The sequence below is a fragment of the Choloepus didactylus genome, chromosome 21, assembly GCF_015220235.1.
Source record: "Choloepus didactylus isolate mChoDid1 chromosome 21, mChoDid1.pri, whole genome shotgun sequence".
Classification (NCBI taxonomy): Eukaryota; Metazoa; Chordata; class Mammalia; order Pilosa; family Megalonychidae; genus Choloepus; species Choloepus didactylus.
The window spans coordinates 28,859,882-28,873,022 of NC_051327.1; the positions used below are offsets into that span (position 1 = coordinate 28,859,882).

General features: G+C 62.9%; 1 protein-coding gene across 1 annotated transcript; it reads left to right on the forward strand.

Annotated features, from left to right (window-relative positions):
* Positions 1 to 3,661: 3,661 nt before the first annotated feature.
* Positions 3,662 to 12,740, forward strand: E4F1 (E4F transcription factor 1). The gene is given in 17 exon segments (XM_037814142.1): positions 3,662 to 3,836; positions 5,999 to 6,150; positions 7,097 to 7,196; positions 9,418 to 9,611; positions 9,695 to 9,815; positions 9,970 to 10,122; positions 10,216 to 10,385; positions 10,707 to 10,919; positions 11,127 to 11,235; positions 11,311 to 11,379; positions 11,382 to 11,455; positions 11,457 to 11,528; positions 11,651 to 11,836; positions 11,839 to 11,851; positions 11,924 to 12,066; positions 12,134 to 12,207; positions 12,263 to 12,740. Coding segments are annotated over 17 exon segments (2,355 nt in total). The 5' UTR covers positions 3,662 to 3,682; the 3' UTR covers positions 12,621 to 12,740.
* The last annotated feature ends 401 nt before the right edge of the window (positions 12,741 to 13,141 follow it).

Below are 13,141 nucleotides of genomic sequence, written 5' to 3' on the forward strand. Positions count from 1 at the left end.
TTTGTAGAGTTCCAGTTCTTAATTCTCAGCACGAAGTGACTGTTAAACTAACACCAGTGTCTTGGCAACACTTTTTAAATGGCCAAAAACATTAAAACATCGTTTATTCTGAAATATTTGTCACTACCTAGTTATGAAAACTCAGAATTGAACCATGGATCTGTTTGTTTCCAAGTCCCTGAGATGCTGAAGAATTGTTAAATATGGAATTGTCAAGTCTAGAATTCTTAAGTGTGGGAAATAACAGAATAGCCCGATGGAATGGAATGTTAGGGTTTTGCCGGAGATTCTAAGACAGGAGAAACCCACTGTGTCCATCTACAACAATGACCATAGAACAACTGTCAGGATTCTGAAACTCAGTTACTGCCCCTTTCTTCAAGCTTTTGACTGGAAAAAGACACAGAAAAAGGGAAGGAGAGCCCGCTAAGTCCAAGCCAGTTGCTGGGCTAGAAAACGACAAAACGATTTTGTAGTAGGTTAAGTTTTGAAGAAATATGGTTTTACTGAAACAACTTCTTAGCTAGATTGTGGCCAAGTAACAACTTTATTATGGGCCAAAGCAGCCTGGAATATGGCTCTTACCACTCAACACCGCAGTGCCGGGCGAACTGGGCCGAGGGGCTGGTGCTGACCTCCTGAGGGAGACTCACGTGGGTGTCATGGCAAAGTGACTTTTCTTTAACAAAAGCTGAGGAGCAGTTTAGTACTTCATGGAGGAAACCCCTTAATGAATACAGTATGTTTTTTTTAGTCATATTTTTTATTGTGGTATATAACATACATACATACAAGTGATAACTTTCCTAGTGCAATTTAACAAGTAGCTAGAGAGCAGATTTCAACAGCATGTTTCCTGTTTGTTTCCTATATCATCATTTGTCTTGATGGTTTGTATTACAGGTCTAGAATAATGTTAAGAAATAATTTGTCCTATTTTAAGTTCTCTGGGGAACAAAAGAATAAAAGTCTTCAGTAATAAAATGGATTAATGGCCATTATTGTGCAGGTGCAGGAAGGACTTTGGGGGAGCTGGCGCGGCTGTGAGGAGGTCACCACTTGTACTGGGCCGGGCCCAGTGACACCTGGGTGCAGGCTGTTTTCAAGCCCCGTGAGTGGCAGAGAAACGATCCCATGTCTTGCTGTTGCCGGGAGAGTTTGGCTTTAGTTAGGATTTGGCTTCTAAGAGTAAGTGGGGAGACATTTCCAAGGCAGGCTCCCCTCACCAACTCATTCATGAATAAATGAACTCAGCCGGAGCCCACGGTGAGAGCCGGGTGGGGCTGGCGGCTGTTGAGAGGAGGTAGGGGGTGTCTGGTTCTCGCCACTCTGCTTTCCTCCCAGTGACCTCGGGCCTGTCCACTCCTGTGCCTGCTGCTCTGCCTACCGGGCCAGAACACGCTTCTCCGAGTAGCCCGGGGCGGCACCAGGCACAAGCCCTGGCCTGACCCCTGAGGACTTGACCCAGCAGGCTCTGGAGCCCACAGCAGGGCAGACTTTCTGTCCCTACTGCTCACGCTGCCCCACGCCCAGGCCCTCCTCACCTCCTTCCTTCTGGGCTTCTCCAGAGCTCCTCAGCCCACCCCCTAGAGATCCAGGGCTCCGGGCTTGGCTTCTCCCTGACTTTACCCTCAGACCTGAACTCAGAGATCCAGCTGCACCCCCGTCCCCTCCCTCTGGAAGCCCCCCAGAGCCCTTGTGCTCCACACACCACAACCTGCCCCTCCTCCTGTCCCCCCCCACTAAGCGACCATCCATCTTGAAGGCCAGTGGCTTCCGGTGCCCACCCCCTTCCTCTGCCGGGGCCCTCCAGTCTTTTTCTGCACAGCAGTCTTCAGAAGAGCCTTCTGTCACTCCCTCAGCTGAAGTCCTTGCAGTGGCCAGAGACCCTGTGCTGGTTTGGAGTTGTGTACCCCAGAAAATGCCACATTCTTTTGATCCATCCCTGTGGGGGCAGACCCATTGTGGATGGGACCTTTTGATTAGGTTTTTTCAATTGAGATGTGACCCCACCCATTCAAGGTGGGTCTTAGTCCTTTACTGGAGTCTTTTATGAGAGGATAAAAGGCAGAGACATTTGGAGAGAGCTCAGAGAGAGAAACACCCAGAGATGCTGAGAGAGGACCCACAGCTGAAACAAGAAACCACCGGAAACAAGCTGGAAGCAATGAGACCTGGGAGTGAAGGACCAGTGGACGCTGGCCATGTGCCTTCCCAGCGGACAGAGGGGCCTTGGAGGCCAGCAGCCTTTCTTCAGGGAAGGAATCCTCTTGTTGATGCCTTAATTTCAATATTTTTTACAGCCTTAGAATTGTAACTTGTAACTTAATAAAACCCCATTATAAAAGCCAATCCATTTCTAGTATATTGCATTTCAGCAGCTTTAGCAAACAAACAGACCTTTGCTGCAGAAAGCAGCCCCTCTGTTCCCCGAGCCCCACCTCCTGGGCCTGCCTCCCCACAGCCCCCGCGTGGAGACAGCCTCCTCTCGGTGCTTGCTTACTCCTGGGCAGAGGCCCCACTCCCCGCAGAGGGACCATGCTGTCTGTTCAGCCTTCCCTGGAGGCCAGCAGTGCTGGGGATGGTGAACTTACCTGATGCCAGGGCGTCAGGGAGCCCCTGTGGGTTCTCAGCCCGAGGCTCTGGGCAGACCCATGGCAGTGTCCTAGATCCTCTGGGCCTCAGTTTCTTTATTTTCAAAGTGGGATTGCCTGGCTTTTTTTTTTTTTTTTTTTTTAACTGATGTGAACTTCACATAACATAAAATAGCCTATTTTAAAGTGTTACAATTCGCGGGCATTTACTACATATACAAGGCTTGTGACCAGGGGGTTCCAAAATATTTTCATCACCCCAAAAGGGAACCTGTACCCATTACCCATTAGCAGCCACTCCTCACCCCGCTCCCCCCAGTGGGGGCAACCACCGCTCTGCTTTCCGTCGCTATGGATTTACCTATCCCGGATTTTTCATATACAGGGGATCATCCAACGCGTGGCTCTTTGTATCTCGCTTTTCTGTTTCCGAGGCCCATCCACCTGGCAGCGTGAACCAGCACCTCCCTCCTTTTTATGGGGTGACTGGTACCCTCAATGAGGTAACGCTGTAAAGCTTGAGCCTCCAAGAACTAATTAAATATTACCGTAAAAAGAATAAGAGGCTTCGCAAAGCCACTCCAGGAGTGACCCGCAGCAACCGAGGGAGGTTCCACACCCCACGGGCGGCGAGGGTGGGGGCGCCCTCGAGCTGGGTCCACGGGGCGACGCGGCTGCAGCTTCCGTCCGGGTCCCGGGTCCGGGGTCCGGGTTCCACTGCCGAGGGGTGGGGAGCAGGGTCCGCCTCGCCCCGCAGCTCGGCTCGGCTCAAGCCGGGGTTCGGCACCTGGACCCCAGGCCCCGCCCCCGTCCCGCCTTCTGCTCTTTGGACCTGGCCCCGCCCCCATTCCAAGTCCCGCCTCCGTCCACCAGTCGGCTCCACCCTAACCACGCCCCCAACCGGGTTCGCCGCGTCCGCCTCAGAGGTTCAGAGCCACACCCCTCCGCAGGCCCCGCCCCACCTCCTGCCCATCACCCCTGGCTCCGCCCCGCCCTCCTCTCGTCTTCCCCTCTCGCTCGCCTCGGCGCGGCCCGTTGTTATGACGACACGGTCGTAAATCCGCCATCTTCCTGCGGCGCGTTGCGACATGGAGGGCGCGATGGCAGTGCGGGTGACGGCCGCTCATACGGCAGAAGCCCGGGCCGAAGCCGGGCGGGAGGCGGGCGAGGGCGGGGTGGCGGCGGCGGCGGCCTTGGCCCCCGGCGGCTTCCTGGGCCTCCCGGCGCCTTTCGGCGAGGAAGGTAACGGGACCGGACGCGTCTGGGCGCGGCCGGCGTCGGGGCGTCTCGGCCGGGCTCGCCGAGGCCCGGATGGCCTGGGCTGGAGGGCGCCGCACACTTTCCGAGACCCCCGCGGACTCGCGGCCCCCACGGCCCGCCACGAGCTCCCCGGGTGTCCTCAGACCCTCAGGGCCTGTGCTGCGGGGCGCCCGCCACCCCCGCGGGCCTCCTGCCCTGCCCCCGTGTCCTCACAGGTGCCCCAGCCTCCGGGGTGACCATGTAGACAGACCTTGCACGCCACCCCCGCCGGCCAGCCCTGTCCCCTCAGGCCCGCGGCCCGCTCCGCTCTGCCTCCCGTGCTGGGCAGGGCCCCTCCCAACGGGCCTCTGGGTCCTGGGCGCGGTGCGGCTCCAGGGGGGCGGGGGTAGGCAGCAGGGGCCAGTGTGTCGCACACCTGCCACTTTCCAGCTCTGCAATCCTGGGCAGGTGACCACACCCCTCTGAGCCTCCATTTCCGCTTATGAAAGGGGGCGGCTGCGGCAGATAATGATATACCAAACACCTACCCTGAGTCAGGTCTTCTCATCCTCAAACCAGCCCTGTCAGAGGCGGCTGCTGCTGTTGTTATTAGTCCCATTTTACAGATGAGGACAAAATTGGGGTCAGTGCTGGGAAAGTGACTGCCAGTCACCCAGCTAGGCAGCAGCCAGGACCTGATTGAAGCCCAGGACATTGTGGCTCCCCAGCCCACCCCTTAACTTCTGGATTTGGCCACCTTGTAGGATGATGGTGAAAAGGAAAATAGACCCTGCCTGTAGTGCGCTCAGACAGTGCCAGGGATGCAGTAAGGGCTCGTCACGTGGGCATGGAGAGCTTGGGGAGCCAGAGCTCTGATCTCTGTCCTCTGAGCTGGCCCCATGAGGCTGCAGACTGGGTCAGTTAGGAGGGGATGTGACTCGTGACCTTGGGGGGTAGTCTCTGTACCTTTTTGCCTCCCCACCACCTTCCAGCTTGGAGAAGGTCGATGCCCCTGGGGGCACTGCCAACCTAGAGAGGGGCTGCTGTGCCCTGCCCGGGCCTGCCCGTGGCCTTGCCTCAGCGTGGAATGGCCGGGTGTGCTCCCTTCTGGGGTGGGGGCTCTTTTGACTGCAATGGCCTGGTTCCGAGTCCGACATGGTGGGGTGGGAGGGTAAAGAGGGCAGCAGGCACCCCGGTGCTTGGTGGTCCACACCCACTGTCAGGTGGCCTTCTGTGGGCAAGTCATGGCTGTGGTGTGGCCCTTTGTTCAATCACTAATTCATCAAATGTTGGCCAGGCTCCTTCAGTGCACCAGGCCCCGGGTGTGACCTCGGTGTGGGACTGAACGTGAGCTGGTGGGGATTGGCTGACTTGTACAGAAGCAGGGGGCCCGTTCACCGCCCTGTCCCTCAGGGCTGACTGCAGGGCATCTGCACTTTACCCTCAGGTTCTGGCTCTGGCTCTGATGCCAGCTGGATGACTTGCAGCTCAGATTGTTTTCCAGAATGGGAATGAGCACCTCCATACCTGCAGGGGTTGGAGAAGTCCCCAGGGAGGTGCCTGGCACACAGGAGGCTCTCAGTGAATGTGAAGTCTCTCCTACAGGCCCTGGGGAAGGCCCTGGGTGGCCAGAGCCAGGCTGGCTTCAGGGTGCAGAGCCCCTCTAGAAAGTAGGATGACACCCATTTTGACACACCCTTTGAAACACTGAAGCAGCAAGTCAGATAGAGAGAAGGGTGGTCCCCCATCCCGTGGCCCATCCCGTGGCCCAGAACCTGGTGGGCATCGGCCCTCTGACTCCCCGTTGTGACCCTCGGGCTGCTCCGGCCCCCTCTACAGATGAGGAAATGGCCTCTGAGATGGAGACACGACCCACTCCAACCCCAGTGGGCTCGACTCTGGCCTTCCCTGTCTCCACGCCAGCCTGGGCAAATCCTGCCTGCTCACAGCCGAGTGGGGCTCTGGGCATGCCAGGGGGAGGTCAGGACCGTGCAGTGCTGCCCGCTGCTCCTCACGGGGCCTGCGCTGCCTCTGGTGCCCTGGGGTTCTTGGCGGCCTGTGGGAGGGCCAGGGAAGGGGCTGCTGGGCCTGCTGCCGTCCTTGGGTTTGGCTGGGGCTGGAGGGGCGGCTGCGCTGTGGCCCCCGTGACGGCAGGCTTGTGGCAGATGAGGACGACGTGCACAGATGTGGCCGCTGTCAGGCAGAGTTCACTGCCTTGGAGGACTTCGTTCAGCACAAGATGCAGAAGGCCTGCCAGCGGGCCCCTCAGGAGGCCCTGCCTGCTGCCCCTGCTGCTGCAGCCCTGCTGGAGGAGGAGGTGAGCCCCCTTCCCCTTGATGGGCTCACAACACACACGCATAGCCCACCCTCCCTGGTGCACCCACCAGGCCTCTGACTGGGAGGGGTCTGGGCCGGGCTGGGCCTCGTGGTACTCTGTGCTTTTTGGTGGCTTGGGATGGTCCTGCCTTCTCAGCAGCCTCCTCTTGGGTTGCAGGGGGCCTGCCCTGGCTCGGGGGTGCCATGGTGGCTCTGGGCCCTTGGGCTTGCTCCTGCCCAGGCCCCCTCCTTCCCAGGGAGCTCACAAATGACATGCCCTGTGGGTTCTGTCGCTCCTTTAAAAGCAGCTGCCCTTGTCGAGCCCTCATGGCATGGTCTCTGCACTGCAGTGGCTGTAAATTCTCATGACACTTCTGGGCGGGGGGCACAGGTCACCCTCACTTGACAGAAGCAAGAAAGGAGGCCCAGAGGAGTCCGTTGCCTCGGGCCCCTGCAGGGAAATGGCCCAGATGACATTTGAACCTGGGTTGTCCTGCTTGACCCTGTGCTGTTGACCAACCCCTTTCCCGTGGTGCCCCCTCCTCCAGGAAGGCCCCCAGCCTGCAACTCTGGGCCTTCCCTTTGACCGCTTGGCTGGGGCCAGGGTGTCCTGTGCCTTCATCCCTGCACAGCTGGCTGCACCACGCCGGCTTGCTGGTCACTTCCTCTGTGAGCCCTCCCTGCGGGGACCTGGCGCTCCACTCTCGGCCCTCGGTGGCGGGGTCAGGAGAGCAATGGGGCTGGGCCCCGCGGTCTCCCGGGCCGGGGGTCGGCTCAGAGCTGTGGTCCTGGGGGCAGTGTGCCCACTCCAGCCGTCAGCATCAACAGAGCCCAGGCTCGGTCCCACAAGCCGCCACTGCAGCTTCAGGCCAGCGGCACCCAGGCCTCTTCTGGGGGATTCTGGAGCCCACCCACAAGCCTCCTCTCTCTCCCTGACCCGTCGGCAGGTGGCAGCGGCAGACACTGAGGAGCCCATTGCCATGGCCCACATCGTGGTGGAGGCAGCCTCCCTGGCCGCAGACATCAGCCACGCGCCTGGCATCGTGGGTAAGCCCTGCCACGCCCCCGCTGTCCACGGGCGGCTTCTTGGTGCCGAGGGTGGCTGATGTAGGCAGGGCTGGGGGTGCTCGCAGGAGCCTCCCCTGGGGCAGGGCTGGGAGGAGACGCGACATGGGGTGCCTGGCCCAGCCCTGCCCTGCCTGCGAACCAAGGCTCCTCCCTGTGGCTGCAGGGGCCTGGGGGCCTGGGGGCCTGGGGACCGGGGGGCCTGGGGGCACGCTCCTGCCCTGGAGTCTTCCTTTCCCACCTGGTCCTGCGCCGGCTGCTCCTTGGCAGAGGTTTCCCGGCTCTGCTTTGGCCTTCCCGGGAACCTGCCCCGAGCCTTCCGCCCGCTCCTGGTTCTGCTTTCCTGCCTCAGCCCCCCAACCCCCGGGGCCCTGCACAGCTCCCCCCAGCTGTTGGCTCTGGAGGTCAGCGCAGCTTGGCGTGGGGTGCCCCCTGCACCCCCTGCTTGGCCGTGACTTGCTGCCTGCCCTTGGCCACCACCCCCGGCTCTCTGACTGCAGGTGTGAGGACCTGGTAGGGCTTTCATGGCGCGCAGCACGTGCTGGGTGTCCTTGTGGTTTCGTCTTTGGGTTCAGGCGCTGTGCCAACGTGCGGTGGCCAGGAGGCTTTGGGAGAGGTTGGGTCAGGGGATGGGGCCTGGGGGGGCGCGGGAGCATTTCACAGGGCGGCAGCTGGTGCCTGGGCAGGGAGGGCTGGCAGCTGGGCCCAAAGCCGGCTCTGCAGATGCCAGTGGGCAGTCGGGAAGGAAGTGGGCATTATTTGGGGCGGGACCCAGGCAGGTGGGTGAGTGGGCAACCAGACAGGAAGCGGGTTTGGGCAACAGCAGAACTTGGCCTTGGGAAGCCCTTGGGAAGGGCTGGAGCAGGAAGAGGGGGTGGCGGGGGCTGGGGGGAGGAGCCCCTGGGCAGGTTCTGCCAGGGCTCCACCTTGGGGAGGCGGCCGCAGCACCTGATCTGGTGCCCATGCCGTTCCTGACATCCTGGTGGGCAGAGGACAGCCGCGTGTTGCCACACCGGGATAGGAATGCTGTCTCGTGGGAGGTGGGGCTTGCTCCGGCCTGGCCTGGCACTAGGTTTCTGGGGCAGGAGGATGGTGTCATTTGGGAAACAAGCTTCCTGGGCACAGACAGCATCTCCAGGCTCCCGGCCCCACCCCTCAGTGCTCCCTCAGAGTTCCCTCCCCCTTGGGGGTGTCTTGGGGTCCCTAAATGAGCCTCTTGGCCTGTCAGCTGGGTCAGGGGACTGAGCCAGGGCCAGCCGGCCTGCCAGTTAGCTCTACACAGAGAGAAGCAAACCAAAGCCCCCACCGCAGCTCAGGCAGTGTGGGAGCTGGGCCGGGCTCTGGGCAGGCAGGGGTCCTGGGCAGTGGGCCGCGTGTGGCTGTGTGGCCTGCCTGGGCCTCCACCTGCAAACAAACTTGGTTCTCTGGGCTCATCTGAGAAGCCATGCTCTCCCCACTTCCCGGCTCCCCTCTATCTACTTGGCCACCACTGAACTCCAGACATGGGCATCCCAAGTCATCTGTCCTTTGTGGAGGTCACGTCTGGGTCGGAGGGGAGATGGGGATGCAGGGGGGTTGCCCTTGTCCTGAGCATGCCAGCCAGGGCCCGGGAGAGATGCCCCTGGTTGTTTCCCGAGTCCCGGTGATGCTGCTGTAAGGGGGTGACTGGTCCTGACGGGCCCCAGGCGCGTTCCAGCTGTGTCTGAGGGGCAGCTTTACAACCGTTTCCCACACATTGTTTTTATGAGCAGAAATCGTGAAGTGTGTTTACAGCTTAGTTTTACATGTTGTCATATTTCCTCAACACCCCATGAGATGTGTGGAAGCCCGATTTTCCTTCCCTAGGCTGTCCCAGGTGTCGAGCGAGTGTTGGCATGTCTAAGCCGTGTCTGTGCTGCCCCGGGGCAGGGCGCCCGGCCCGCTGGTGGCCCCTCGGGAGCGCATCCTCTGTGGAAAGGCCCGTGCGGGGCCGGGGCTGGAGCGGCGGGCACCAAGCGTGCCCTGAGCGTGCACTCCCGGGGTGCATCTGCTCCAGGCGGGTCTCCCCACCCCAGCACATTCTGGGGGCCCCGGGTCTGTCCCAGGTAGCTCATGGGGCCTCTGCCTCGGGTCCCCCAGTGCTGCTTGGACCCACTGTCCCTGGGTGGGGTCTGCAGGGGTCCCCAGTTCAGGCTGAGGTCAATGTGTGACCTGTGTCTCCCAGGTGGCGGGCACATCAAGGAGGTCATCGTAGCGGTCAAGGCGGAGCCGGGGGACCGGGAGATGGCGGAAGGTCCGGGCAGCCCCTCCCCCCAGGGACCTGGGCTCGCCGGGGAGGCCGAGCAGGCCCAGGTCAAGCTGCTGGTGAACAAGGACGGCCGCTACGTGTGCCTGCTGTGCCACAAGACCTTCAAGACGGTGAGCCCCGGGGCGGCCGGGGTCGGGGCAGCCCCTTCCCGCTCCCGCCGGCGGTGCCCTGAGCCACCCACCCCCCCGCACAGGGCAGCATCCTCAAGGCGCACATGGTCACCCACAGCAGCCGCAAGGACCACACCTGCAAGCTGTGCGGGGCCTCCTTCCGCACCAAGGGCTCGCTCATCCGGCACCACCGGCGGCACACGGGTGAGCAGGGGGCGACCCGCCACCCACATCCTCCCCCAGGTGTACCCCACACCTCCCCAGCCTTCTGCCCCCAGGGGACCCAGAGCAGGGGCTCCGTGTCTGCCCCTGCTGGGATGCCCGGCGTGTTCTGTGGGGCTGACTCCTCTCTCCGTAGACGAGCGCCCCTATAAGTGTGCCAAGTGTGGGAAGAGTTTCCGCGAGTCAGGTGCTCTGACGCGGCACCTCAAGTCCCTCACCCCGTGCACGGAGAAGATCCGCTTCGGCATGAGCAAGGATGTGGCTGTCAGCCGAGCGGATGGGGCTGCAGGTCAGCGGGGCCTTGGGCCGGGGGTCGGGTCCCTCGGGCTCCCCTTCCTGGGCCTGTGGCAGCTTCCTCAGGACCCTCTCGGCTGCCTCTCAGGGCCCGGCACCTCCAGCGTGGGGACGGTCACGTCGTCCTCGGTGACGGGTGAGTCCGTGGAGATGTCCCCCGTGATCCACCTGGTGACGGATGCCAAGGGCACGGTCATCCACGAAGTCCACGTCCAGATGCAGGAGCTGCCCCTGGGCATGAAAGCTCTGGGCCCAGAGGTGGGACAGGGAGGGGGTCTTGCCTGGAGGTGGGGACAGGTGGGGGGTGTGCCTGCAGGGGCGCGGTCCACAAGCTGGGTCCTTTCTGTCCTCTGTCCACTCCATGCCAGGCTCTGTCCTGGGCACTGGCCACAGGGCCGCCTGGGGCCTGCCTTCCTGGAGCTTGGTGTGTTTGTGGGGAGCCAGTCAGGACAGCAGACTGTCCAAGAATGGCAGCCCAGGCAGGGGTGGGCTTCGTCAGGGGAGCACAGGCCTGTGCACAAGGCTGAGGGGCTCCTGAGAGGGCAGCTGCAGTGTGCTCCTGTGCCCGCCTGGCTGCAGCCCCCTGCTCCCGAGGAGACCCCCGGTACCAGTGAGGGTGGCCGTGAGAACCTGCTGCGCCAGGCCATGCAGAACTCGGGCATCGTCCTGGAGCGAGCGGCTGGAGAGGAGGGGACTGCCCTGGCACCAGCTCTTGCCCCTGAGCCCAGCCCCCAGTGCCTGGGAGACAGCCCCCCAGAGTTGCCGCTGCTGGAGCTGGAGCAGGTGGAGACAGTAGGTGCTTGGGGGGGCTGTGGGCGCCTTCTGGACCTGGTCCACACTGTCCCCACACAGTGCAGCTGCCAGTGCCCGCAGTGCTTCCTGCTGGGGCAGACCCGTTGGTTCCCTGCTTTTCTGGGGTCCCCCATGGGGCTGACCGCAGGGTGGGCCATGGGTCCTGTTTCCTGGGCAGCTGTGGGAGGGGTACCTGTGGCCCTTCAGCAGGTGGCTGGCGAGGCGGCAGGTGTGTCCAGGGCCCACCCGTGCCCCCAGTGCAGTGAGGCTTTCCCCACGGCAGCCACTCTGGAGGCCCACACGAGGGGCCACGCAGGTGGGTGGCGGGGGCAGGGGAGGGGGCAGCCTGCGGCTGGGCGCTGGCTTGGGCCTGACGCGTGCCCGGCTGCAGGGCCGCGGCCGTTCTCGTGCATGCAGTGCGGCAAGGCCTTCCCCAAGGCCTACCTGCTCAAGAAGCACCAGTAGTGCACGTTCACGAGCGACGCTTCCGCTGCGGGGACTGCGGAAAGCTCTACAAGACCATCGCCCACGTCCGTGGGGCACCGGCGCGTCCACTCGGATGAGCGGCCCTACCCCTGCCCCGAGTGTGGCAAGCGCTACAAGACCAAGGTGCCTTGCCCGGCCCCTGCACCCTGCCTGGCCCTCTTCCAGGGCCTCTGGCCCCCCGCCCCAGCCTGGCCCGGCCCCAGGGGCGGTCGGGGAGCTGCGGCCTGAGTGCTGGCTCTCCACAGAACGCCCAGCAGGTGCACTTCCGGACGCACCTGGAGGAGAAGCCGCACGTGTGCCAGTTCTGCAGTCGGGGCTTCCGGGAGAAGGGCTCGCTTGTGCGCCACGTGCGGCACCACACGGGCGAGAAGCCCTTCAAGTGCTACCGCTGTGGCCGCGGCTTCGCAGAGCACGGCACGCTCAACCGACACCCTGCCGCACCAAAGGTGGGGTGGCTGTGGGCAGGCGGGAGACGGGACGGGCTGGGGCCACCCTGTGTAACTTTCCCCCCCACGCAGGAGGCTGCCTGCTGGAGGTGGAGGAGCTGCTGGTGTCTGAGGAGGGCCCCTCGGCCGCTGCCACTGTCCTGGCTGAGGACCCACACACGGTGCTGGTGGAGTTCTCGTCGGTAGTGGCCGACACCCAGGAGTACATCATTGAGGTGGGCGGGGCAGGCGGTGTGGGGCGGGGCCCTGGGCGACCCTGGCTGACCCCGACCTGCTGCTCAGGCCACTGCGGACGATGCAGAGACCAGTGAAGCCACGGAGGTCATCGAGGGCTCCCAGACGGAGGTGAGGACTGGGTGCTAGGTGGGAGGTGACCTGATGCTGGCCCAGGGCTGACGGTGCTGCCCGCAGGTGGACAGCCCGCATCATGGAGGTGGTGCAGCGGATCGTGCACCAGGCCGGCGCCGGGCATCAGATCATCGTGCAGAATGTGACGGTGGACCAGGAGGCAGGGCTCGGGCCCGAGGCAGCCGCCGCTGACACCATCACCATCGCCACCCCTGAGAGCCTGACGGAGCAGGTGGCCATGACTCTGGCCTCAGCCATCGGCGAGGGCACCGTGCTCACAGCCCGCCCGGGTGCCAGCAGCTCCGAGCAGGCCACCGTGACCATGGTGTCCTCGGAGGACATCGAGATCCTGGAGCACGCGGGCGAGCTGGTCATTGCCTCGCAGGAGGGCCAGCTGGAGGTGCAGACGGTCCTCGTCTAGCTGGCAGGGCAGCCACAGCGTCCTGCGTGGGCTGGGCCTGGAGGACACAGGGCCCGGAACTCACAGTCAGGGAGATGTGGGAGGACTTTGTTGTTGCTTTACAATAAAACCTGAAAACCACAGCTTGTGATGTGGCAGCGGCAGCCCCGGGGGCTGGCCCACTGCCCCGGCCGGTTCCCCGCGGCCCAGGCCTACCCCATGCGTCGGGACACCCTGCCCTGGGCACCAGGTCTGGTGCTGGCGACGCCATGGCGGTGTGTGGGCGTCCCTGGCATCTTAACAGGCTGCCTCCTGCCATTGCCTGGCCCAGCCTCCAGAGGCCGCTGGAGGGGGTGCTGTCTCCCAGGGAGCCTGGGGGCGGGGGCACAGCCTGCACTGAGTCTGTCTCTGCCCACCCCTGGGTGAGGGTGGGGTGGAGGGTGGGCAGTGGGAGGGGGGGTCCTGAGATGGGGCCATCTTCCCTGTGCTGTGCTGTGGTTCCCGGGGGTGTGGCACGAAGCGCTCAAGGAGGCAGATTCTGG